The sequence below is a fragment of the Pseudopodoces humilis genome, chromosome 3 (genome assembly GCF_049639895.1).
Source record: "Pseudopodoces humilis isolate 2021_Gansu_Grassland_sample_001 chromosome 3, ASM4963989v1, whole genome shotgun sequence".
Taxonomy (NCBI): domain Eukaryota; kingdom Metazoa; phylum Chordata; class Aves; order Passeriformes; family Paridae; genus Pseudopodoces; species Pseudopodoces humilis.
In genome coordinates, this window is record NC_142202.1 from 78,137,713 (window position 1) to 78,165,232 (window position 27,520).

Below are 27,520 nucleotides of genomic sequence, written 5' to 3' on the forward strand. Positions count from 1 at the left end.
CCAAGGGTCAAAGGCCAGAGCCCAGAAAGCAAAGCTGAACTCTGCATTATGCTTAAGTAGCTCATAAGAACTACCATTTTATACTATTCATGTTATAATACAACTTAGAAAAAACATCTTCAACTAAAATTGATTCCAGAACTTTTTACATTGAAATCCAGATTTCTGAATGGGAAATACCTTTCTCCTACTTTGGGGAAGGGCACAAGTTAGCGACAAATTGTCCCAATGCCCTTCTCTATCTGCACAGCAAGGTGGCTCCAGAAGACGAGGAAAGATGGGGCATACTTATGACCAAAACAGTTTGTGAACACAACAGCCAGTGCCTGCAACTCACCATCTCAAGTGGTCAGATCATTCTTAGCTAGAAATGCTGAAATGTCATCAAGAGTTGTTGGCCATTTAATGTACCTTAGGGTGCTTTCATTGTAAGAGGGAACCACAGGGTCTGATGCCATCTTTTCCCATCTCTATACATTAATGACCCTTTAGATTATCCATAGTGCTTTGTCCTGTTAAAAGGACAATCACTTTGCCCCTTTGGAAATCTGCTAGTTGCTCAGGAGAAGTAAAGTTGCTTTCTTATTGCTGTTACTACATCACCATGCAACAGAACAGGAAAGACTTAACACATTATTTTGTAACAGTGAGAACTTGATGAGGCAAAAAATAAGTACCTACTCAAATGTTTTTATTTATAACTGTTGCCACTGCTGTTCAATAAAAGTGGGGAAAAGGGAACTGACACATCAAAACAAAAAATATTTTTTAAAAGATGATTATGAAGAATATAAAAGTAACATGAAGTTAAGAACAATTCATTTCACAGACAAAATTAGGGACAATATGAGCCAGATACAAACTTCAAACTTATGCTGAAGTACGTAAGAGGTTGTTTCTTATTTACAGCTTGTACTGAAACAAAATGGAGACTGCTGAGATTCTGACCACTTTAATTTATATATTCTCTTAGCTATATGTTCTTAAAAGTTCTATCACAAGTGTATTACACCTATAACAAGGTGGAAGAGAAACAGTTGTAGATATAAATACCTGTCTGTCACGGTGGTATGGAAAAGGTGGCAATCAAGTCAAGCTCTTTCTGGTAATTCTTGCCAAAAATAATAATAATTGACATATGACACCATTTCAGTATTTCATGATCCTGAAAACCAACAAGATGCTACTAAGTCTTAGACTGAAGTCTGTTGGGCGGGGAGTGCGTTGGGTCTGTAGGGTCCTGGAAGCCCCTTTTCCAAGCCCCCAGCTTTCAAACCCACCGAGACCCGGAGGCACCTCGCCCCATCACCTCCGCGGTCGGTGCGGAGCCGAGCCGGGACGCAGAAGGGGCATTTCCATCGACGCAGCCAGCGCGGCCCGGACGCCGCAGCACCACGTCCCCTCACGGCTGCGGTTCCGGGGCCGGGCCCGGGGCGGTGCCGCCGCGGCAGGTGCCTCCCCCCGCGGCCCCGGCGGGGCTGCCACCGCCGCTGCCACGTCAGGGGAGTGTCCCGAGGCGAGGCGGGCTGGGCCGGGGCCGGCCTTCCTCCTCCGCCCCCTGCACCCGCCGCCGGAGCAGCCGCGGAGGGAGCGAGCGGTGCCCGCTGCCATGGAGGCCCGGTACAACCTCAAGAGCCCGGGTAAGCGGTGGGGCCGGGCGGGGGCGGTGGTCGCGCCTTTACGGGTGCCCGCCTCGGGGCTGCTGCTGGTCGCGGAGGGCTCGGGGCCGGGGCCGGGGCCGGGGCCGGGGCGGGAAGCAGGGCCGGGCCCCGGGGCCCGGGGCCCGAGGCCGTGGGATCCCTGCGCCGGGGCGGTGGCGGCGTTCAGGCGGAGGCCGGCCGCGGTCGGTTCGCTTTCGCTGTGCAATGGCGTTGAAACCTTCATCCGAGCTGCATTTCGGTTCAAAACACCCTGTCCTCCAGGTCTGTGTCTGTGTACCCACGTATTGTTGGTGATTCGTGGAAGCGTACCTTTGGATGTTTAGTCAGGTGGCCGTGCCCTGTTGCCCCGGGCATCGCCTTCTCTCTGAATAGGTGCGTGTGAGGGGACGGCTTGCCAAGGGTAACTTGGCCTGTGTGGCGTCAGTTTGTTTTGCAGAAGTGTTGCTGTACAGGCTCTCTTTACTTGCGTGTCTGTGTTCACATGTTTGGTTTGCACATGTTTGCATGTTAAAATTAATGCGTATAACTCCTGGGTTTTCTTTTGCATCCTTGAAGTGAGGGAGACGCCTCAAGAGATGTGGAGAAACAGCGCTGGAAGGGAAGGTTTTGATTCCTAGGAAGCAAACAGTCATGTTCCCCCGGTATGGCTGTGTTGGAGAAGCGGCCTCTGACCGGCTGTGCCAGGGCTTCACCTCCTGGGAGCTGCTTGCACAGCCGGAGGCCTGACACTGCCAAAGCAAAACCTCTTTCGCAGCTTGTAAGGGCTGGTAGGGTTTGTGTGTGGGTTGCTGTCCTGCCCCTGCTTTCCCCTAAACGAGTGTTGAGAAGTAGGCATTATCAGCTTCATGTTATTGTGATGAATAGGGGCTTTATTTTTTTAATCATACCGTCCTGTTACCAGCATGAAAAGTGGGGAGAAACTGAATGTTATGATGACCTGTACCTTACAAATGTCAGTGACGCCCTTGTTTACAAACATATCTCATGCGGATGATGTGTCTGTTGCAAAATTACGGCCTTTAGTATCACTCCCAAGTTGTGTAGTTGCATAACTGAAAGATAAGCAGGATCATTAAGCAAATGATGAACTTGTTGTCATTTAAAATATCGGGAAGGATTACTTTTTTTAGGGAGATATGCAGGATGTGTGGCATATGTGAATTTATAAGGCCACACAAACATGCTCACTACTTGTGGTTTGCCACGTCATGGGAAACAGTGATGGTGTGCTGTATGACAAGCACCTGGGATCTGGGTGGAGTGGACAAATATTTGTGGCTTAATTTAGAAGTGTTCTTTGTTATTACTTGTCCCTCTATATTAAAGAGAAAATTACCTTTACTGGAATTGATTTTCAGCACATGTTGGTGCTGAAAACCAGCTGTTCCATAGCAAAATGAACTTTATGTGGCAAAGATAAATAATTCATACAATGGCTTAATATTATTTCTCCAAATTAAATATCTTTGGTTACATATTAATATATTAAACTATTTATTTCCATATAGATAGTGAAAGTTTGTAAATTATACAAATAACTTTTAAAATTTCTATAATGATTTAAAACTTTGATTTCAATAGTCAAGATATGTGAAATCATTCAGTGAACAGACGGGCAAAAAGGTGTGGAATAAATACAAACAAATACTTTAAATAAATATTGTTTCTTTAACAGCTGTCCATTAAAATGAGTTGACAGTAGTTATGTATAGCCACTGCTTTTAGTCTGGCACTTTACTTGCTAACCAGGTAGATAAGTATATGCAATTACTTCATGTTTCTGTGTATGTTTGACAAATTCCTATCTTGTTCCAGTTACATGTGCAGTTTAATGGTGGTACTCTTGCCATTCGACTGCAGGCTTACGATGTAACTGTAGAATATTCTAATATTAAGGTGGTTTTAATTTATGTAAATGCACTAAAATACAAAATACATAAAAAGAAGTCTACCACAGTTTCTATGTCAAGGAGTTCTGTCATCTGTGGACTGAAGGGATTACTTAAGTAACTGAGCTGAGTCCCTCTAGGGCTTTCAAACAAGTAGCTGTCCTTGTTGTTGCTTTATCTTTAATAGAGGAAGAACCAAGCTTTAGGTCAGCTTTAGGGATTTGGAGCATGCTATCTTGAGACAGAGCGGAAAAAGTAATCATTTTGTACCTGTAGAAGAGGCTTCTACTGTTGAAATCTGCTTTTGGACTTGAGCAAACTGCAAATAGTGACCTCGTCTGGTTAGTAGTTTTTAAAAGGGCAAATCCTACTAACCCTTTTAGTATAAGTTGTTTTAATGCAATGTTGTAGATGAAAACACATTTTACATAGGAAAATATTGTTAAAAGAAACATGTGCCGTTATTGATCTTTATTTTAAGCCAAATTCTTCTATAGAGTTGTGAAGGAGCTGAAGTTCCTCTGTGGCTAATACCTGGATCCCTCTTCCGTGAATGTGCTAGACCAGACGGATGAGTGGGGATCAGTTGGTCTCTCCATTGCTGTACTTTCTGAGTGCTCTCAAGCAGACCAGAAAAGAGCAATATTGCTACACATCTTTGACCTACTACTGATTGCTCCTAGGCAACGTGTTCATCTTCTTCCTTGTCCCTGTTCATACAGTTAGCTCATCCCAACATATCTGAGAGATGGTAACTCTCCACAACATGAAGCAAGTTGTTCCCCTGCACACCACATGTCTGTTGATGAGAGGCAGCACAGCTCTGGCCCATGTTGGTTTGCCATAGGTACAGGCCATGGCCAGTGAGGTCTGGGATGGCCAAGCAGCTCCTGTTGCTTACCCTTTGTAAGAGCAAGGACCCCTTAGGGCATTCACCAGATGCTGTCTTCTCACATCACCTATGAACTTGAGTTTCTTTTTTATTTTTTCCCAAAAAGACAGTTAATTTTGGAAGGGATGAAATGTCACACTCCACACTTCAGGCTTCTTTGTATTGCTTCAATAAGGCAAAGCCTTGTAAGCTGTTGCTTCATATTTTTGTGTGTATTTTTGGCAGTTGTAAAAGGGCAAGCTATTTTCTGTCTTAGGATTTCAAAATGGATTAGTCAATGTATATCAGCCTGCTACCACATGGCTGATAAACCTCTCCCATCAATATTAAAGCTCAGCTGACTAAAGAACAGACTTCATCCTCTTCATGCCTCAGGAACATCCCTATTTTCTAAAATTTATAAGACAGCTACTTGGAATAATCTCTCTACTTTTTTGATTTTTCCCCCCAAGAGCTGTGACCCTTAGCCTGCTGTAAAATCGGACACTAAATCTTGTAGTCACTGCTCTTGTAGTGACAATGTCTCGCTTTTTCTTAGGCTGTGACCAGGCGTCTGACTGGGTATTAGCACAGACACTTGAAGAATTATGGACAGCTACTTAGAGTGCCTCACACAGAGCCCACAGACAACTGTGCTTTTTAATTTTTTGGGGGGCAGAGTTTGTTTTGCTTTCAGCAGACCACCACCTCATCGAGAATTTGATTAGTGAGGGCTCTGGAGGCCTAGGGAGACCACCTGGAGGGAAGCATCGAAGTGCTGTCCTGCATTTATTGCCCGGGGCACTGCTTTGGGATCCTGGAGGCATAGGGAACATAACAGTGCTGAGATTGTAATCCTCTTAGCTGTCATCTTCAATATGATTGCTGCTTCTCCTACAAACTGTACTTCTTTCTCCACTGCATATTTTGTACAAGTGTTCCATGCCAACAAGCATGCGTCAGTTCTTTGTTAACAAAACAGAACTAATAGGAAATAGCCAGTAGCTGTTGTGCTGCTTAGTACCTTCTGTGTATGAAGTAAGTCTGGATTGTTTAAAAGTAAAAAGTTGAACAGATGTTAAAAATTTATTAAAGCTGAAGACGTTGTTTGATCTTAGCTGTGTTCTACAAGCACCTTGCATTTTTTAAGGTTTACCTCCCTTTGTGTTGACTGAACAGTTGTTTTCAATTGCAACTACAAGACAAGTACTGTACTTCCTGCTGCCCTGAGGGAAATGAGGGCTAAAGGCTGGCTGTTTCTGAGGGTGAGAGGAAAGCAAGACAAGACTAATTAAAAGGTTTTTTTTGTTTTTTTAGTAGTTTTTAGTACTTTATATGATTACAGGAGGCTTGTTGGTCACGTGAAAGAATGTACATGAGGCTGTGAAGATGTAAAGCAGATATTCAGGAGGCTTACGGGTCTTAAGGAAGATGTACCTGAGACCCTAAGGATGGAAAACAGCTGGCCTGTTTCTTGGCAAATCATGTTTCCATTTATTTTGCAGCAGAACTCAAAGGAAGGGAATGTCTTTGTCTTGTCTGGGATGGAGTTAATTTTCTTCCGAGTTGGTAGTTCAGCGCTGTGTTTTGGATTTATTTCTATTATTTTTAGTTCACAAATGATCACACATCATTCACAGGTTCTAAGCTGTCCAGGAGAATCACATCCACAAGGTGACACACAGGTCCTAGTGACACTATGCAGATTGCTGTGAACATATTAGAGCTGCTGTATGTTTAGATTTAATAAACCATTCTCCAAATAGTACAGAAAAAAAAATACCATTGAAAAAATACTATTTTCCATATCAAAGAGCTACTGTAACTCTTTGCTTTAAATATGTTTTCTTACATGCATCAATGACCAATACCACTTAAAGTGTTTGCTTTTTTTTTTTATTTAAAATGTCAAAGCTCATCAAGTGTTGTCATTTTACAAGAAATTCTAGGTACTTTACACATAAACCTAATCCTGATGGGTTTTTTTAATGATGTGATCCATTCTTTATGCAGTGGAACTACTGACAGTGTGATTCACCATTATTTTTCCCTTACAGGAAATTTAAACATTCCCTTTAGTAAATGAGAATTTCTTTTAAATGCCAATGCAGTTTGGGTTCTCAGGTGCTTTGGGCTGCTGTGGAGACTGGTGATGCAGAGTGACTCTCTGCACTGTGGCCTCTGAAGTCACTTGATGGTTACGGTTACACCAGCCATGGGTGAAGCTCTCTTGGCTCAGTGGTCAGGTATAAAGTGGAGGGAGAAAGAAAACAAAGCCAGCTGGATTTGAGAAGACTCTCCCAAAATGTCAGCCATGACACATGCATGTAATTGAAGGGACTTGATGCTTGTCTCAAATGGTTTATGTGATTTCATTTTTAAATTTTTTTTCTCTCATTACTGTCTAATATTTTTCCTAATTGTAGATATTAGCCTCATTAATAGAAAAATGCATAACAAAGATGACTTGTGTTTTACTAATTGCTTAAGTGGACTGACTAGTTAGAAAAGCTTCTCTGAGATGAATGGTTTTATGAGAGTTTTACTTTCATTGGAAAACCTATATTCAGTAAATAAATTTCATCCTTGCTTGTGCTGTTTTGGTCAGCAGAGCCATAGGGAAAAAGTTACTACTTCTGTATTTCTCCTGAGTAGGCCTCTAAATCTTGCTTAAAGTGAAAAAAATAATAATAGCAGCCATAAATAAAAAGGTAGGAAACATTTGCCAAGGCAGTAAAAGCTGTCAGATTGTTTTATTCTTCTTTTCCCAGCTTAGATAAATCAGCTTGAAAGATTGAGAGATCTCTAGTTTATGCCAGCTTTTCTGGATTCCATTATTTATCTGTTCATTATGTACTTTCTTTTTCAAACAGTAGAACTGAAATTTCAAGCTGAAGTTTGAGAATTCATTTTAAAATGAAAAGGTTGCTGTACACTTGAGGAAGACACTGTCATACAGAAACACTTTTGGTTTTGTTTTTTTTTAAGAAAAGGCATTATGATTTACTAAGAAAACACCACTGCTGTTCAAATCCTGTCATCCCTTTAAGCAGTTACAGTGATGTTTACAAAGAGTGACCACTTGCGTTTTCTGTGTCCAGAAAGTTTCCCCAGCCACTAGGTATAGAGTTGTCTGGCTGGGCACATAGCAGGAGTACGTGAATGTGGTCTGCAGATATATTCAAAAGAAGCAGTTGTGTGAACTCAAGTTTCAGGGCAGCTTGAAGTAAATGATGATGAAAGTAGAATTTGACTGGACATGGTTTTGGGCAGAAATAAATCTACAAATCACATATGCATATGTTGTACAAATTTTGATCATTAATTGTTATTCCACCACCACTCAATCCTAAAGCAAGCTGGTGGTTTTAAATTTGATTTTCAGATTTTTAATATCAATATTTTGTTTTTCAGAAAATTTTGATAAGCTCACTGTAACACAAGAGGCAGATTGTCAGGCAGAGCCTCTGACTTGTAGTATTCTGTCTTTCCTCCACAGAGCAGTAGAGAGCTCCCACATCTCCTGCTTGGTGGGAACTCTCCATTAATCTCTAGTCCAGAAGCTTGATTTCCTCAGGATTTAATTTTCATGAACATTGATAAAGTGTTGCTGAGTGTATCTATGAAAGTGTGGTTATTTTTCAGGCTGATGGTTATGTCATATTAAAAAATAACTTGCTTTTGTCTCTAAAACCTGTCTTAGGCAAATTCAGTGTCTTGACTTCTCTTTTTTTGGCTGAAATAGCGATACTCTTTGATGCTATTGACAGTCTGTGATTCTTTATTTCAAATGGGCCCAAACCGTTCTGATTTTTCAGAACTGCCATTGCCAAATGTTTACTCAGTGACTCAGTGTGACTTAAGTGGGTTGAAATACTTGTTGCAGGCATAATTCACTTTGTGAATTATGCTTGTTTCTTTCACTGCAGTTTTTGGCAGCCAAACGAGGAACTGTTTCATGAATACTGCAGCAGTGCTTAAAGAAGAAACAAATTTTGTGCTTTCTTCACTGGATCACACATTCTCAGAATGAACCTTTACTGCTCCAGGCTTTTCTTTGAAGCCTCTCAGCTGGTATTTTTCAGCAACGTGGGAAGAGAAAGACAAAATGGTTTGGGTTAGCAGGGATCTTTAAAGGTCATGTAGTTCAGCTTCCCTGCCTCAGGTAGGGACACCTCCTGCTGGATCACAGCTCAAAGCTCTGTCCAACTTGACCTTCAGTGCTTCCAGGGATGGGGCATCCACAACTTTACTGGATAACTTTTCCAGCACCTCACCATCCTCACAGGAAAGAAATTCTTCCTAATATCTAATCTGAGTCTACTCTTTTTCAGTTTGAAGCCATTCCTCCTGTCTTGTTGCTACATGCTCTTATAAAAGTCCCTTTCCCATCTTGCTTGTAGGCTCTCTTTAGATATTCTGAACTCTTCAAGGAAGGCTGAAGTTAGGTCTGATAAAATCTGATAGATTTTTTAAATGTCCTGGGTTACTTAATACAGAAAACTTCTTATAAGGAAATTATCTCTGTGATATACAAGTGCTAAATTAGTTTTTGCTATGTTTCGTGCCTCAAGAGTGGAATAGTATTATGCTCTAATAGCTTTCCCTTGGTGAACATGGGTGACTGCACATTATCCTGTTATAGGTGAATGTATTTCTTTTCTTTCTTGGTCTGTCAGCTGGGAAATCTCAGTAACAGTTGTCTGCCTTGTCCATGACTGCTCTGGCTTTATTTAATAGTTTTTGTTACATATATTCTCTGTTTTCTCATGGTCACCATTTTGCTTCATGGGGTGCTCACTCCTGAACTAGCTCATCCTGGTGCATGCCACTCTCCTTCTAAAGGCAAGTGTCCAGCCTTTGGTGGCTGTGAAGCAATGCTGGCTCCAAAGACTTTTCGGGTCCAGACTGGTTTTCTTATTATTCCTCTCTAATGAACTGGTAAACTTTAATGAAGATGAAAGAGAAAACCTGTTATTCAGCAGAGTCTGAATGCTTCTAGCTGTGACGTGATCTGGTGGAATCTGTAGGGTGTTTGACACCTCCCTATGGCAGCAGCAAATTTCCACATAATTGGTTTTCTGTTTGGATTGTAAGAAGTGAAATTCTCAGATTTTGATCCATTGTTTATAGCTGTCCAAAAGTGTGAAGGAGGAAAATAACTTTTCACAGTAGATTGGAAGGAAAATTACTCTGCAGGGAGGTTAGAGTTTTCTATTAGACGTTAATGTATAGTGCAATTGAGGGCCCCTGAAATATAAGTGATGTAACAGAGCTTGTAAAAGTGGCCACAGGAAGGAGATGCAGAAAATACAGATGATGCTGGTATTTCTGAAGTGGAAGGTAGGAGAAGGTTACTAATGACTATCCTGAATTTATGATAGAAAAATACCTGGGTGTTCACACTCAGTGGCAGGTTCTAACTGCAGAGGCCCTGGGTAAATTTTTCTGGCTGGGCATATGTCTTTTCAAATCTAATATAATCTAATAACTCTAAATATAAACTTCATCTCCTCTTACTGGTGATGTGTTGATTTCTCTCAAGTGTTACTGTGACCTCCCATTGATCAACTAAGGGAGTAGTCATGTAATTGTCATGGGAGGTGTCAGGATAAAGCTTTTCAGCAATTGTTAAAGATGAACATGATGTCCTGTATCATAAAATATCAGTGTTGTTAGCCTTGTAAATCTTGTAGTCTGAAACTCTGTTAATCATATGTATGTTTTTCCTCCTGTGAGGTGCAATTACTAATATAAAACTACCTTAGTCTGAGTGCTCAGTGTTGAGAAACTTTGTGACCATGCACATATTTTTCATAACTTTATGCTTGTATAACACATTTAAGGTTTATTCATTGTAAGTAATTATACAGTGTCTTGAATTATGAGTTCCAGTGAAGAAGCAGGAATATGCTGGAGAAGATTAGTTGGCTGAAAAGAATTCTTCAAGAAATGTTTTATGTATTTTTCTGTGCAATGCATATTAAGTTATTTTCTTCATTTTCATGTCTTATGCTTTCTTTTTCAGCTGTCAAACGTTTGATGAAAGAGGCTGCAGAACTGAAGGATCCTACAGATCATTATCATGCACAGCCTTTGGAGGTTTGTTTCTCTATATGTTTGCAAGAGCTTGTAATTATGCAGTTTTATTCACATATACTCTTAATTAATATATACTTCTCTAAAATGCATATATATTTAAAATGTGTGTATTTAAATGATAGCAAACCATTCTTTTTTCCTATGATGAAAATCAGCAGCAGAATTTAACTTCAGTGGTCTTGTAGTTCCAAGTTGTTGGTGAAAGTACTTAATAACAGTTTTATATTGCACTTGAGTAGTTTTATAGCATGGGTGTGTTTATTCCCCCATCTCTTTCCCAAGACTATGGAAATACTTAATATTTAAGTCTTTAAAGCTTTTTGTAACCAAACCTGACATCTGGCTCAGTTGCTGAGTTGCTCACTGAAACACTTAACCTAAGGTGATACCTGAGGATTGCTGTTTTGCATTTAAGAAAACATGTGAAAAACATAAATGTGTGCAATTCTGGATGCATTGTAAGAAAGAGGGATTTTACTTAAGGAGTAGCTTATTGTCTAAACACCTGGTTAAGTTTTTGGGCTGAGGGGACAATGAAGTTCTGGTGGTTAGAAGATTAAACAGAAATCCCTTCTGATTTCACTGGATTAATTAAAAAAGGCAGTGTTCTGTGGTATTCAGTTGGGAGGTTTGATTTTTAGCTGTTTGCAGAAATGTGTAACATGCTTAACATGCTCACATAATAATGCATGTTCCTAGGTGCTATAAAATATTCCTTATTGTCTACTAGTTTTTATCTGTAGCTTGTTTCTCCTTCCTATGGTGAAATAAGAGATTTAATTCTTGTTATTATTTGTAACCTACATGAAGATCTTATATCTGGATTAGAACAATGTCTCACTGGGAAGAGAACACTGGCAGATGAAATGCTGGAAGTCTTGACAGTTATCTCCTGTACTTGAAAAACTATAGCTAGGTGGGCCATCCCAATGCTGTAATACCAGTGTTTAGCATTAGCTGAGGGATCTCATTCACTGACAGCAAGCCTCATTTGGGCTCCTGTCCTAACAGTAGTTGTTCTGCTTGTAAATATTTTGGAAGTTGTTGGCAGCACAAGTTCTGATACACAAATTGCAGCTCAAAACCCCAAAGAGAAAATGTTTCAAGAGAAGTTATTTATATGTCCAATGGCAATAAAACTTTAGATTTCAAATTGTACCTTTCAAAGTTGTGCAATAAGGCACAGGAGCGCTTTCAAAGTTGGTGGTGGTGGAGGGAGAATAGGAATTCTCTAGGGTTTGAGTCAAATCCCTGTGTTGTACTGGGCACAGAAGGAGCTTTGGGGAGGCTGTTCTTTCTTGGTGTAGGTCTCCCCTTGGTTCTCCAGAAATTATTGCTCACTGAGGCAAAGATCCAGTTTTCTCTTAATTGACTCAGTTTTCCATCCGTTGGGTAATAAAACCCTGGTCATAGTTTATACAGCTAGTATAAGGAATTTGGATAATGAATTTGAGGGTTTTGGCAAATTATTGCATAAGTAAATGACCAGAAACCTACAGAGCTTTATCCTTAGTGCTGTGTTTTCTTAACTCTCAATTTGATTTTGGCTTCTTAAAACTTCTGCCTGTGTACTTTTTCTTCAGCCTGTTCTTATTCAAGAAAATGGCATTGAGTTGTCCATTTCTGTGATGATCACTCTTTTTTTCTTTCTTCTTTTGTTTTCTTCCCCCTGTCCCTTCTTCCATTGATGGGGCCATTTTAGGATAATCTTTTTGAATGGCACTTCACTGTTAGAGGCCCTCCAGATTCAGATTTTGATGGAGGGATTTATCATGGGCGAATAGTGCTACCACCTGAATACCCCATGAAACCACCCAGCATTATTTTGCTGACGGTAAGTAGGCATGCTTACTAGTTGTTCCTTTTTATGTTATCAATTTTATCACAGGTAGAGAGAGAGAGAGATTCTTGGCATTTAACATAATGTTACTTTGTAAGAACGGTGGCACAGTATAGTATAATTGAAGATTCAAAGTTTTGTAAGATGATTTTGCTAATCTCTAATTGTATGAAGCTTTATGCCTAATAAATGGAAGTTCTTTCCTCTGGGAGAAATCACGTTGCTGATGTGATTGTCTAACCTTCTGTTCCCTTCCATGGGTCCTCTTTCTGTTGAAAACATTGCTCAGATATAAGAAAGCAGACCTGTAGTTTGGGGCAAAGGCCTTCCTTTGTGCATAGTTTTACAGAAGATTTTCTTCATGCATTAATAGAATAAGATGACAGTGTTCTGTGTTCAGCAAGCTGAATGCCAATTTTGTGAGGTTGGCAGTATAACTTTATAAATGTCACATATTGTTTGCATATGGAATTCTTTTGATCATGATTTTTGCGACTTTTACCAAAACTCAGGAGTTAACTTCTAGTATGTTTTATTGTATCCTCTCTTTTCCTTTGAAGGCAAATGGCAGGTTTGAAGTGGGGAAGAAAATTTGTTTAAGCATCTCAGGGCATCATCCTGAAACATGGCAGCCTTCGTGGAGTAGTAAGTAACAATTCCTTGAAAAATGTTACCCCTGACAAACAACTTATTCTTTAAACTAAAAAAAAAAAAAATCTCATGAAGAATGTTTGTAGTGGAAAAGGAGATAGATTTTGAGGGTGTAAAATTGTAGGAGAATCTGTCAAATGTAAGGTTATAAAAAGAGTGAAATTGAATGATTTGGAAGTGATACTAAGTAAATGCCAGGGCTTAGAAACTGAGGGGTGATGGTAAGCTCTTCTTTACTTGGATACATAAGCGTTAAGAATTTTCAGACTGCTTAGAATATTATTTGTGTGTTTTGTTTAAAATTGTTCTTATCAAAATAAAGCCTATTACTTTACCCTGTTTTTGCATGATCACTAAGCCAGCTTGAATATTAATAGAGGGGAGTTTTCAGTTCTAATGCTGTGGTTCTGAGCTGAGAGGAAAGATAATGTGGTCTGAGTTCAGAATAAATGAATCTTCTCTATCTTTATTTTTAAAAATACTGTTATCACAGAAATTGAGAGCTGGCACAGTTCATCCAAGGCAATATGCTTATGTTCAAGTAATTTTAGTTTTACTGAGTACAGTACATCAATTATTTCTATATCAGTTTCACTTTTCAAATCTGTTGGTAAGATATTAGGAGTTTTTTAGTGGGCCTCTCTTCAACTTTTGTTAAATCTCTTATGTTTTTTTAAGGAGTAGAAAATACTATGTTTCTAAGTAGTTGCAAATATCCTGTCTCTTTCCTGTGGTACTTACTTTGATGTGGTATTTATTTACCAAATCTATTAGCAAAGTGTCCTGAATTCTTGAATTTCATTACTTCTGTAAAACAAATTCCAAGTACAGATGTTGTCAAAAGAGATGCTTCAGATGACAATTCTGTTAAAAGCAGTTATTAATATTTTAAGTGAGCTCCTTCCCCTATTATGATGACATAAAAGGAACAAATTCTGCAATACTTTGCAAAAAAGAAAAGCTCTGAGCATGTGTACAATAAATTGCAAAATTAATGTCTAATATATAACAGATGCAAAAAGAAGAATTCCCTGTGAACCTTATCTTCTTCCTCTTGTCCTGCTCCCCTTCTCCCCTTCCCCCCCACCCCTGCCTTTTTATATGTTAGTTCTGCTTTACCTTTTTAAATTGTTTTTAGAGTCTGGAACACTCACCTTAATGCAACATTTTTGTGACAATTGATTTTTTCTTCTCTGTCGGCTGGTGGCCTTTTCTTTGTTTACAGTGTGATGTTAAAATTCAGAAAGCCTTGCAGTGTACCAAAAAAAACCTAACTCCAAACCAGTGCTGTTTGTAGGAAATTCAGACTTGGCAGAAAGAAGTTTTGCAGTCAGAAATGCAACTTTCTTGAGTGTGGAATGAGATTATGTAACTGTTATTTCTGCCACTTCGTTTATATCTCTGTTTTCCCATTTTAGTAAGAACAGCTTTACTAGCCATCATTGGATTCATGCCAACCAAAGGTGAAGGAGCAATTGGATCTCTAGATTACACACCAGAAGAAAGAAGAGCTCTTGCAAAGAAGTAAGTGCTAAGTTTGCTATTGTAGGTACATTTACATTCACTCACTTCTAGGGTAATGCATTGAGTAGAAAATAAGCTACTTCAGTCTGTTCTCTTGCATTTATTCCAAATAAAACAAGTTTGATATCTTTTGTATGTAGTCACTTTTTTCTCTGAATATTGTGCAAATTTGGAACTTGCAGTCAAACAAAATATTTTGAGAGCACTCCGTTCCCTCCAGCATTGTGTGGTCATATTAGAGGTTTGTCTGAAATTCAAGTAACATTGTGATAGAGTACTAATTGCAGCATGGAGAGGAAGTGGGTATGATGGAGTTTGATACTAAGTGGGGGAGAAAAGAACCAAAATAATGATGCATAATTGTCTTTAAGGAAATAGTAATAATGAAATTATTTCAAAATTCTGAAGCAACTTCTTCTAAATGATCTTTAGGAAATTAATTTAAGATTAGGTTTGTGACTGTGATGAAATTATTAGCTTAGTGGACAAAGGGAAGACAGTGGTTGTTGTTTATAGGGACTACAGCAAGGCTTTTGGTATCCTTTCCCTTATCCTCAGTCATGAAGTACAGTCTAGGTAGGTGGGTACAGTAAGGTGGATTAAGAACTGGCTAAGCTGCCTGTTCTGCAAAATCCAGTTGCAGGCTGGTCACTGTTGGTGTATTCCTGGTGCCAGTGATATTCAGTCAGTGTCATTAATGACCTGGATACTGGGACAGGATGCACTCTCAGCAAGTTTGCTGGTAATACAAAACTGGGAGCAGTGCGTGATACACCAGAAAGTTGTGCTGCCATCCAGCGGAGCCTCAGTGGGCTGGAGGAGCGTCAGAGAAAAGTCCTGCCCCTGGAGATGAATAACACCAGCTGACTAGAAGGGAGCTTGGAAGGGAAGGGAAGATTCTGGTGGTCACTAAGCTGATCACGAGGCAGCAGTGTGCCCTTGCAGCAAAGAAGGCTGATGGTGTGCTGGGTAGAATGAGGAGGAGCATTGCCAGCAGGTCAAGGGAAGTGATCCTTCTTCAGTACTCAGCACTGGTGAGACATCAGGAATGCTGGGTTCAGGTGGGGCTGTGATCAGATTAGAGTACAAGAAAGATAAGGACATCCTGGAGCAAATTCAGTGCAGTGCCACAAAGGTGATTGAGGGGCTGGAAATGTTTTGTACATGGAAATAGTAAAAGAGCTGGGAGTGTTCCTCCTGGAGAAGAAAAGGGGATCATATCCATGTATATGCTTATATGAAAGGAAGTTGTAAAAAAGGTAGAGCCAGGCTCTTTTCAGTGGCATTCAGTAACAGGAGTGGGTCAGTGGGATGGGTTGATCTTGATACTGTGCTGTCAAGTCTGTGTGGTTCCTCACCGGCCTGGAGAACCGCCTGCAGTGTGCTCTATAGAGAGATGATGTGGGAAGGTAATGTTCTGAAGAAGCTGAAATTCCTGGATTGGAGGTGCAAGCTCCTGGGTCCAGTATAACATTTGTAATGATAGTTAAATCTTTATCATTTATAATTTTTATTTGCTGCTGATATAAGTATTCTAATTGTAAGAAATTAATAATAAAGTATAAATAATAGTGATATTTTGGTCAGTTGTAAATACTTTCCTAAATGACATGAGAGAATTTGTGTTAGTAATAGAGATAATTCTCAACATATTTTTTCAAGATAGTGTGATTTGAGGCAGTGTTTCCAAGCTACTGGCCTTGCCACCACTTGTCTTTCTGTGGATTGTTCTGCAAATAGTTTATTTAAACAAGCACACAGGAACACTGAGAACATGCTATTCTGAGCTATGTAATTTGTGGGCAGGTCACAAGACTTCTGTTGTGAAATGTGTGGCACATCTATGAAGACAGCCCTCTTACCACTGACATCTGGAAGTGTGTCAAGCCAGGCGGACAAGGAGGCTAAAGAGCTTGCCAGACAAATTAGCTTCAAGGTAAAGTCACTGTTTAAGCTTTTATCTCTCTTGTATAGAATTAGAAAAAAAAATACTGAGGAAAAATTTGTAAATCACAGAAACATTCGTCATGTCCGAAAACCTTCATAAATTGCTATGTGGAAGCCTGTTTTCTCAGTACAGTCTGAAAGAGAAAAATAAGAATGGATGTCTTGAAATTTGCCAGTTAATAAGTTGTGTATTTCAAGCATTGATTGATTAGTTTTAATTTTAGTGGTGACCACTGTGGTAAAAACTGCCTATGTTACTTTTACTTCCACATTTTCAGACACTAATAACTTGATTAAATTTTCCAGAATTAGTCTTACCATAAGAGTGTGAGGAAAGTTTGGGCAAAGCTAACCTAAATTTTTTACCTTTGTGATTTTTTTTTCCTTTTGGTTTATGGAAGGAATAAAACATATTACTACTGAAAAATGGTTGCAAATTCTTTTGAACTACTCTGCTACTATCTGAAGATACTGAAAGTTGAACTCGGGTGTGGAAGTTGCTGTGACGGAAAAATGTGTTCTCTAGCTTGTGTTTCAGTGAAAGCAAGGTTTGTTTAGACAAATACATTCCTTAGAGAATTGCATGTCTTGCATGCACAGTGTTGTTTTTCACTGGGTTTTCCACTAAACTCTTAAATCAGCCACTAAGGAAGACTACTGTGCATGAGGGCAGGGAGCTACTATTATATTATGACAGTGTGGCATTAGTGCAGAAGGCATCCTCACTAAGGTCAGGGCTGCCATTATGTCCCCTTTTGTCACCCATGTTCTTCTAGTAGTGTCCCAAAGGCTACTCTTACTTTCTTTGTGTGCAGCATGAAGGTAAAGATTGTCTTCTTTGAGAATTCCTGCCAGTTTTGCAGGACATCCATATTCCTATGCCATAACACTTACGATAAAAACATTTCCAAATATCTTACAAAGATGAGAAAAACAGGGACAGAGTTTTAAAGCTGAGCTACTTGAAGAAACAATGGATTGCCTTTTCCTTGCTTTTTTTCCAATATATAAGAGTTTAAATTTGTAGGATTGATTATTATGTAAGAACTGCTAATCTTGATCAAAGAAATTCTAGAAATACCAGAGTTTGGTTTTGAATTTCTTTAGAGAGAAAGAACTCATAACTTACATTTCATACCTTTTTCAGTTTTAAAATTAAAGACTTAGAGACATCAGTCTTTAAAGAATATTGATGCTTTCTATGTATCTGTATACTTGACACCACCCCCTAAGAGCAAGCACTTGTCAGGGGAAAAAATGTACAAAAGTCTTAGGTTTCTACAGCCTTTTACCATCCATTGTGGGTTTTTATTGTTTCGTTGTTTTTTTTTTAATAAGGTAAATCAGTTCTGTCCTCTGGTTGCATTTTTCTTCCCTTCTCAAATCACATTTTAGGGGTTGGAGTTTAAGCTTCCTGCTTCTCTGCTTTGCTTGACTTTCTTATCTGTTTGGTGTTAAGATGAGGTGTTCAATTGATGTGTTTGTAATAAACTAATAGTATGAATTACTAGCAGAAAATAAAGACGTTTTTAATCTTTTGGATACATTTCATGTCAATTTATGGGGTAAGATTTAATATCAGATTGCTGATTGAATGTGTATTTTGAGAGTCTCTCTACTAGGAAACATACTAGCAATCTCTGCATTAGCGTCCTCCTTAAATAAGAGTTCTCCTAACTATGTGTAGATGATCCCATGGTTACTGTGTTCCTTACCAGCTTTATAACAAGATGGTAACTTTTTTAAAAACTCTGTGTGGTATTGAGATAGGAATATGAAATTCGGGGCGGGGACCCCAACACACCTCATTACGATTTTCCTGCTTCTGTGAGCATCCACATTTGTTCCTGTCTGTTTTAATAGTAAATTATATTTTGTAGCAGTTTTATATTGGCTTACAAATACTTTTCTGCATTTAAGATGTTATAACAGAAATTCCATTTTGCTTAGAAAAGGAAAAAGGAGAAAAGAAAAATAAATTACTAATAGCATATGTATCACTGTAAAACAGCATGGTTTACCTTCATCTTGCCATCACAAGGTGTATTTTTCAGTAAAATTAATTCTCTGCTCATCCTCATTATGTTTAAATATGCTGGCCATTTTTTGAATGTTAGTCTGACTTCAGTCTAGATAATAGACTTAGTATTTTCATAAACTGAAGTAAATCAAATGCATGTTTATTACTGCTTTATAGAGATTAAAGATGAGCTCATCTTGGAAGAAGCAGGAGTATGAAAATCAGTACTCACAGGTTCTGGGGAACTTACAATTGGATATAGGAAACAAAGATTCACCCCAAGCATTGTCAATTGCTTCAGCAGACTACCCAGAGGGACTCTGGAACCCCCAGCTTTGGAGATGCTCAGAATTAGTCTGGACATGACTCTGGAGAGAGTTGGACCAGGGACATCTAGAGGTCCATTCCACTCTAAATGTTTCATAATTCTGTGTTGATCCATATTTGAATAGTAACTTTTCCTGTCTAATATTATAGTTCATATAGCCAAGTGCAAAGGGAAAGCAGTGTTTCCAGATTCTAAGTTTTCAAGTGTTAAATCCATCTCCAGCTTGTTTTGGTGCCATATTTTTTGGATTCTCTTGAGGTGATACACATAAAGAGACAGTGAACTTAATTTTCTCACACTAAATAGTATCATGAAAGACTACTATACTGTGATCTTACCAGTTTGTTATCACCGTAACAGGTTGTTTTCTAATTCACTGTTTGTATTTCTTGCTAATATTGCCACCACTACTTAAGTCTGCATTTGAAGACAGTCACTAGACTTGAAACTGTTATCTTTGTAATAAATTGGGATCTAGACACATGATTTAGGAGGTGACTTGCTTACTGATAAAAATTGATCTGGTCATGACATCTTTTTTTTTGACATGTGTAAATTTTAAAAGTATTTCAGTTCAGCACTATGATGGTATATCCTTTTCCATTCCCAAGAGATTATTGCTGGCATATATACTGGAGTTTGTGTTCTTCTATGTGTCCCTACTGATCTCTTGTCTCAGATTTCCTAAACATGAAACCTAAATTCTGGGAAATAATGCATAGACATTATGTAAATGTGTATGAAAGCAGTATTACAAGACTTGTATTTTTTCTGTTACTCTGTGCTGAAATTTAAATACTGGACACTGGTATGGATATACAGCCCAGTGTTGTGTCATGCGTATATACGCACTCTGTCTATGAGGCAACTTTGGTACTGGAACCACATTACATTGGCACTCATGAGAAGTTCCTTAGTCCTGTGGGGGAGCAGGCTATGCTACTTCACTTTTATCAACAGGAGGTAAGAATTGTCTTAAAGACATGCAAAAAAAAATTGTGTTATTCTGGCATAACGTCCTGGATTTCTAAAGGATTTTATTTTTTGCTCTCTACATCTGTGCTTTTTTTGAACATTATATCTGTTATGTGCAAACAAAATAGTTTTTTAAACCTTTGTTTGCACATTTGCAGCCTTATTTTTAAAGAATGAAAATTTTGTATACTTGTTACTGTGTGATTGAAATGCAGCTGGCACACCTGAATATTACATTTTGGTAAGCCTCATTCTCTACAATAAAATACACATTTCAAAATAAGCCAAATTGTTTTGGAGCGATTTTGATCTTGTATGTGAAGTATATATATGTGCTTCTTATAGGCAGAGGTCAATTCATCTAGGAGGTCTGATGCTGGACCCTCAAACACATCAGGACTGAACCACTCTGCTGCCTCACGTGAGCCCCAGCAGGATAGCGCAGCTAGAGCCTTCCCAGATCCACCAACTGCAATGGTATGGTCCACCTTTGAGCTTTATTGGGCATAGTCTGAACATGAAATTGGTCCTCTTAAGCTGATGTGGTTCACATATTTATTCTGAAATTCCTGCATACTTTTTTATAAAATCTATTAGCAAATAGTATGCTGAATTATTTTTAGAAAGAGCAACCACTTCCTTCTCTTAAAACAGTAAATAATGTTCTTTTAGCAGTTCTTCCCAGTGTTTCCTTTAATTACATTAAGTGTTCATTAAAACTTTATGGTATCTGAAAAGTTATCATCTGCATAATGTAGCACAAGTTTTTTTCTACAGAATTCTTAGCCAGAGGCAAAAAATGTTTCAGTGATAACCTGTAACATTTAAATATTAATCAGTACTATGTTCTTGGGTTTTATAACCTCTTAAGTAAGTCTAAAATATTCTTACCATTTGAAATATGACACTTATGTTTTAATACTGCTAGGTGTAGGGCTTACATAAAGGTTTCAGAAATTACTGAGGTCTGGTGATGGGCCAAGGCAGCTGCTGTTATGACTGTTGCAAATGCAGTCTAAATTCACTGATAAATTGCAGGCAAATCCCAGCTAAGCTGCCTTTTTTAGAGAGGATGGGGCTGCAGACTGCTTAAAAAACCTACAACATGCCCAATAACATCTGTTGTGTGTTTGTAATATATTTTCAAGCTATGTAGAAATACAAACATGCTAATAGCATAATTTTTTCCCCCACAATAAGGATTTTTCTAGATTGTTCAGGATTTAATAAACCATTTTATTATATTCTTCTTACTACAAATCCTGGCTAATATAGTAGAAAGAGCTGATACACCAAGGCATTGCTGGCATTTTCTTGAGGAGAGGCACTTTAAAATTAATCATATTTTTAAGTAAACTGTTTTTATCAGTTATACTGATTTAATAATTAATGATTAATTTAATTTTCAGAAAATTCCCATGGGAAATGAGACCTTTAAACATATAAGCATATAAATGTATGTAAATGTAAAATGTAAAAATACTCATATATGTGATTAACTGTAAATGATAAGTGAGTTCATGTTTTAAGGAATTGAACTAATATTCAGGATTGTTAGTTTTAGTTTGAGCCAACACCTGTGTTTCTGAGCTGTCACATTTTGAGTCTTAGGAATTATCTGGAGCCATTAAGTAGTGGAAAATAGCCACACAGTGGAAGAAAGAAATGTGTAACAGGAAAGACTATTTTAAGGAATTTGAGCTTGCTATTTTTGTGTTCTTATTCATGTGAAAGGTAATAGAAGTATTTTCAAGTAGGGCAATCTAGGCCTTGATCTGCTTAGAGGTGTGAAAGAGTACCCATGTAAACCTCAGATCCTTTCTACTCAGCTGGGTTTCATGCATGTGTAAAATCCATTTATTGAGTTCTTGTTGTGTAAAGACCTAATTCTGCCTTATTAAGTTCTGTTAGCTCTCCTTTCTGTCAGTTTTTACCTAGGGAGAGGATTATAGCCTCACTGACTAAAGAAGGACCGAGTCTTACAGTATTTCCATTAAGTACATGTTTTTCAGATTTCAAAACCCAGTTTGAAACTGTTGTTTATGTTTTGGCTGTCATTGTGTTACTCAGTACTTCAGTCTTACAGATTGTTGCCCTTTGAAAATACTTACTGTATAATTGCTGCCTGGATGTGTTTGTGCTGTGGGAGAGGTGCACTCAGAGCTCTTGACTTCCAGGCTTTCCCTGCATGACCACATCTTCCAAGTCACTTCCCTTCCTCCCCACCTTCTGTTGTCTTTTTGCTAGACCAGCAGTGGTTGTTCCCATTCACAGTCCTGTTAGTACTGACTGGAGTGTGCAACACTGATGCAGATATTGCACATTGGCTGTTAAGTTTTATGTGCCTGTATTATTAGAGAACATTTATCCAGCCTTTAAATGACTGATCTTTGAAGGAGGGGAGGAGATTGGTTCTCATGCCAGTGAGAGCTGCTTCCCAAGAGAACTTGTCACAACGTTATCAAGGTTTGCCAGGCAAAGAGAACAACAGCATAAGAACAAGGAAACGAGCAGTGCTGCTCTGGAAAATGCTGCCACATCAACTTGTATGAAAGGATACAGAGCTACAGAGAGCAGTCTTTAGCATTAATAAAACGAAAACAATAGGCTACCTAAGGAATTATGCAGCATAGTACTTCTGAGGGGTCTGAACCCAGTGCAGACAATACCTCTGACTAGACTACTTCTGACAATACTATTTTTAAAAAATATTATTATTTGTAGTAGCTGTTGATGTCTATTCAAGGCAGAGTAATGGTACATTATTCTTGTTTGAGTATTCAAAGTGCAAGCAAGGTACTGCTGCTGAAAGTTGGCTTGATAAAAGTAATTGCCCATAGTATTAAGGTGAAATCCTTCCACATCTGAGCAAAACAATGTTTTTGAAAGAATATATTATAGATGCTCGGTTTGGACTGTGGTCCAGTGGTTGCCTACCAAAACTGATCACAGTCTGTGGGACTCGTTGCTAGAGGCTGGAGAGTGCTGCAATTTACTCAGCAGCAGAGGCTGGCTAAATCTGTGGATTATAGGTGTCTGAACTCCCAACAAACCTGTAGCAATACATCTGGTGTACTGATAAGGAATGATGTCCCACCTTGGGGTTTATAGCTAATGAATAAAGTTGATGCTTGATGAGCTTTATTAAATAACAAGATAAAACTGTAGTTAGGCTGTTTTCTGATAACTTGGGAATACATTAAGCCTCAGTTATTAACACCTGTTATTAAACAATATCCTATAGTAGTGATCTGCACTGATAATAGTGGCTGGATGAAGCACTGAGAGGTGATAGAATAAACAGTGTAACTGAAGCCACTACTCTTAAGCTGATGGAGGCATCTGTCAGAAAATGAGGCTGTCTTCTAATGTGTAAGTTATATAAAAGCCCTTACCTTTAATCATAAATTCTGAATGATATATTGGTAAAAAGTGTTTCCCTTTATCTCTGTTAAGTAATGCCTTAAATTTGTAATACTACAGCAACCATTTTAAATGTCTTGACAGCTGAGAGTCCTTGGCCCAACTTTGATTCATTAGAAATAGACATTTTTCATTAGCCATTAAGCCATGCTGTGTCAAACTGCAGCATTTCTTCAGTTGAAAGTTGTATAGACAAGTATTTCACCTATCCTGATTTCTGCATCTCTCCACAGACTGTTAGTATAAGTGAAAGAGGTTTCAGCAACCCAGAGGATTTATATGATTCTAAGTTTCTGAGTTCACTGTATTTTTTAAACATCATTTCTAAGATGATGATTTAATCCTTCTAGTATTCTGATAAAAAATTTTAAAATAATGGCCTGGAGATATAAAGGATGCAATGAATTCTACCATTCTTCAGTAGACTGAACATGATATAAATTTCCTAACTTGCATTTTGTAAGATGATATAAGTTTTTGTTAGTTCTGATATAAATATATTTTACTGAAATAGCTTATTCATCAAATAATTGTTCAGATGTCCTTGGAGCAAAGCTTTCTATCAGTCCTAACAGCTTCAGAAGCTTCAGAAATATGACACATTGTAATATAAATAGTATGTAATAATGTGACATGTGTATTACATGTCTGTAAAGGTCAGATGCTAAATATGCCTATAATGTAATTATTATTGAATATTTCCATTTTTAGTCTCATCCACATTTCCAGTATGGTTTGGCAGAAACAGTGGAAATTGTGTCCTGTGAGGTGTTGTGTTAGTCTAAAAATCTTGTAATATTTTCTTACGAAGAGTTCAAAGGCTTGCCATTAAGTTGAAGACTAGATGATTGTGTTTGTTTTTTGTGTTTTTTTATAGCGCAACCATCTGCCACTTTTGGGATTCTTAATGATTAAATCTTCAAACAAACAAAATTATCTCTCTTACCTATATCTTATTTATATCTATTATTTAAGATACTGTAGCACCTGGACCCAAATTTATACTGGGTCATGATCACTGCTTTCTTCTGCATGTCTGGTAATAGTTGGCCATTGATAATGTTGGGAATCCCAAGGTGGTGCATTAGCTGAGCTTTGGGTGAAGCGTTGGTCTGCTACTGTCCCAATCCATCTGTAATTTCCTCAGAAAAATACCTTAAAAGCCTTGAAATTCTAAGTGAGATTTCTCTTGAATCGCAGATATGTTCATGTCAGTGTATGACACCTTGTTCTGTTCAGAACAGGGCCTTTCTGTTTTATTTTTAAATTTAAGTTTTGCAGTATTGAGAAGATGTGTGTGACAGTCAGTGCTAGTTAATTTTGTTAGTAGGATGAAGGATTAGGAATATTTCTAGACTTCTTTGTATCTTTAAAAGCTGAAGAAGAGAAATACTGCTTATTGATTAGGTAGTTCTTGTGTCCTGAATTCACTTCTCTCCCTCTCACCTTCTGGATGATGGCAATGTAGACAAATCTAGGAACTTCATTCTTCAAAGACTTGGCTTCCCCAAGACTTTATTTTCCTTGGCATAAGGAGCTTTCAAGTGAGAAGCAGAATTACTTCTGCAGTGTACTGGAAATCATGACAGGCTGCTTGTGGTATTCTTGGCTGTCTCTGCTGATAAAATGTATATTTTAAAAACATTTTTCTTTGAAGCTACCCAAGGTGCTTCGCGTATTTAGGCAAGACGCCTGTGTAAGCAGGCTAGCTGTCAAATGTGGCAAGTAATTGCATCAGTACTTCCTTGCCAGTGATAAACAGTGGGAAGTACTAATGATGAGGAGGTAGGAATGGAAGGCCTCTTCCCTGGGCAAAACAAATCATCGACTAGGTGAAAATTTTGAATTATTTGTCCACACACAGAGTCACAAGACCAAGTATTATTGACTGTCTTGTGGATTGTCAAACCTGATATGCAGTTGAGGGCATTCCCTATTTGGTCATGTGGAAAGGTAATCTTTAATGGATGTAGTAGATGGCTGAAGCGATGCTTAAGGTTATGGATATTGTGTCCATTAAAAGGCTTTGGAAACAAATCTAAAACGTCCAGAATTCTAGTTTTACCTGCTGTAATAATAATCTTTTATAAGGAAAGGGGGAGAAAGCTAACTCTGGAAAATGGCTTCAAATTGCTTTAAGTAAAGCAATTTTCTTAAAAAAAACCCCTTATTTTCTAAGGGCTGAAAATAAGACTTAAAAATTTAAAAACCTGCAGGTTTTTTTCAGAGCTTTTTTGAACCTTGTCAAAATGCTTATTTCTAATGACTCTGCTGTATCACTGTTTTTAATATTAAATGTTGGAAGTTTGAACTTTTTAGTATTGCAGGCAGGATTAGTCTGGTGGAAGATACTATGTCATATTTTCTAGTTCATGAGATTGAGACCTGTTTTCTTCAGCATAAAATTCTCATGAGCAGAACATCATTTGCCCAAGCTTATTTTTGAGTACTTGTAATGTCAGACCGAGTTTGACCAGTAGAGGGCAATAGGTAAGTGCCTGCACACGCACTGTGCTGGGGAACTCCTGCTGGGACCGGTAGGTCGGTGGTTTGTGGTTAGGATTTTTGTTTTGTGTTTTCAGGGGTGATGATCAGAACAGACTTCTGGACCCAGCTGTCCACAGGAAACACTCCAGCATTGCTTAATTGCAGCTCTTGGACTTCTCTCCATCCTTCTTTTGGCTTCCCCATCTTGTTTCCCCTTCAGTATAGGTGACATTGCAAATCCTCAGAGATTTAACTATCCAGAGGATTTTTAAGGATTTCTTGAACAGTAAGGAGTTAAAACAAATCCTAGACAAAGATACTTACAATCTCTAACACAGATATGGTTTGACAGACTTCCTTCAGCCTTCTCTTGTCTATAGAACTGCTGATCTTCAGCTTGAAATATACTTCTACTCAGGATAGCGTATGGATAGAAACAACCAGCTGTAACAGTCTTGCAACTGTTAGTGACGTCTATGAACTGCTATCTGAATGGCACATTTTAGTCCTTACGATTTTATCTCTTGCTAATCTTACATACTGTATTGTCTGACGGCTCTCAACATTTCTTTTTTAGTCTGAAACTCAGAATAGCGGTGCTGCAGCTGGCCAGGAGCGTACGCCAGCTGTGTCCAGCACCACCACCTCGATGAGTCCTCGGCAGCGCCGTGCGCAGCAGCAGAGCCAGAGACGGGCCCCAACTTCAACCGACTTTAACCGGGCACAGCAGCCGAGAGTCAACACCAACCACACGGGGTCGACTGTGCTCATTGTCCTGCTGACCTTTGCCCTGGCAGCTCTCATATTTCGTAGAATATGTTTGGCTAACGAGTATGTATTTGAGTTATAAGGCTGTTTGTCCTAACAGCAGTGACTTGACTGCTTCAGTGAACATTCTGTATTGGCTATGACATGAGAACTGTTTACAAAGGTTACTTTTTGTATTTACGCTTAAATCCTTATGAATGTTAATTTACCTACAGATACATTACTTGTAAGAAAACTGAAGCTGGACATGTAAGGTGTGAGTTTTAATTGAGTGCCCACTAGATACTTGGAGAAACAGTGCAGTGGAATATTAGGAATTAAGGCATTTGGGATGGGACTAAATTTGGGTAATTTATAAACTAGAAAAAGATGATTTTTAAAAAATGGTTGATTAAATTTTTTTATGGGGCATAAATGCCCATATAAGTACCCCATCTAAGTTAGTATAAGATTTGACATTGGAAAATGAAACACTACTATGTGTTTGTGTCTGGTGAACTCTTTAATTTAGAAGGAGTACAATTTTGTAACCACTTTTATTTGCTATGACACATTTCCAGAGGTGAAACACACACAAACTGGTTGTGATGCTGCTTTGTGTGTGTGGAAGGGGGAAAGGATTGTGTGAGGAAAGTAGGTGCCAGAAAACTATTTGCATTATTTTGATTTTTATTTTTTGGAAGAAAGATTGAATAATCTTTTGAAAGATATGAATGTCCTCTCCTAGTACTTTCAATTGTATATCTTGTTTTTAAAATTTGAAGATTATGCAAAACATGTCTATTCTTGCAATAGTTATAAATATGTAATATAATTATTTACCCAGAGCTGTTGTCTTTTAATTATACCAGAAATATACATAATGTGTTGAACTGAATGTTTCATATGTGGTTTTATTTACTAAAGAAAATTTAAACCTTATTATACATAAATTCTCATATATATGAACATGCTTAAGAGAAGTATTTATTACAGTCCTGCTAGTAATAAAGTTTCAAGCCAGTCTTTGGATATGTTTCAAGTATCAGATGGCA

General features: G+C 38.3%; 1 protein-coding gene across 2 annotated transcripts; it reads left to right on the plus strand.

Moving 5' to 3' along the window:
• The first annotated feature begins 1,493 nt into the window (after window positions 1-1,493).
• UBE2J1 (ubiquitin conjugating enzyme E2 J1) lies at window positions 1,494-27,363 on the plus strand. Of its 2 annotated transcripts, XM_005518202.3 has the most exons (8): window positions 1,494-1,640; window positions 10,450-10,523; window positions 12,226-12,357; window positions 12,924-13,008; window positions 14,433-14,538; window positions 16,345-16,474; window positions 20,154-20,285; window positions 26,296-27,363. In XM_005518202.3, exons 1-8 carry the CDS (start codon window positions 1,610-1,612, stop codon window positions 26,566-26,568), a joined length of 963 nt encoding a protein of 320 aa, XP_005518259.1. In that variant the 5' UTR covers window positions 1,494-1,609; the 3' UTR covers window positions 26,569-27,363. The 2 variants fall into 2 exon arrangements, with proteins under 2 accessions (XP_005518259.1, XP_014119008.1); XM_014263533.2 differs by lacking the exon at window positions 20,154-20,285.
• Window positions 27,364-27,520: the final 157 nt, after the last annotated feature.

What these genes read in the sequence shown, in the direction of transcription:
- UBE2J1 (XM_005518202.3), top strand. Translation starts at nt 1,610, where the DNA reads ATGGAGGCCCGGTACAACCTCAAGAGCCCGG. An exon ending in ATCATGCACAGCCTTTGGAG is followed by an intron (nt 10,524 to 12,225) that starts GTTTGTTTCTCT and finishes GGGCCATTTTAG; the next exon opens with GATAATCTTTTTGAATGGCA. An exon ending in CAGATCCACCAACTGCAATG is followed by an intron (nt 20,286 to 26,295) that starts GTATGGTCCACC and finishes TTTCTTTTTTAG; the next exon opens with TCTGAAACTCAGAATAGCGG.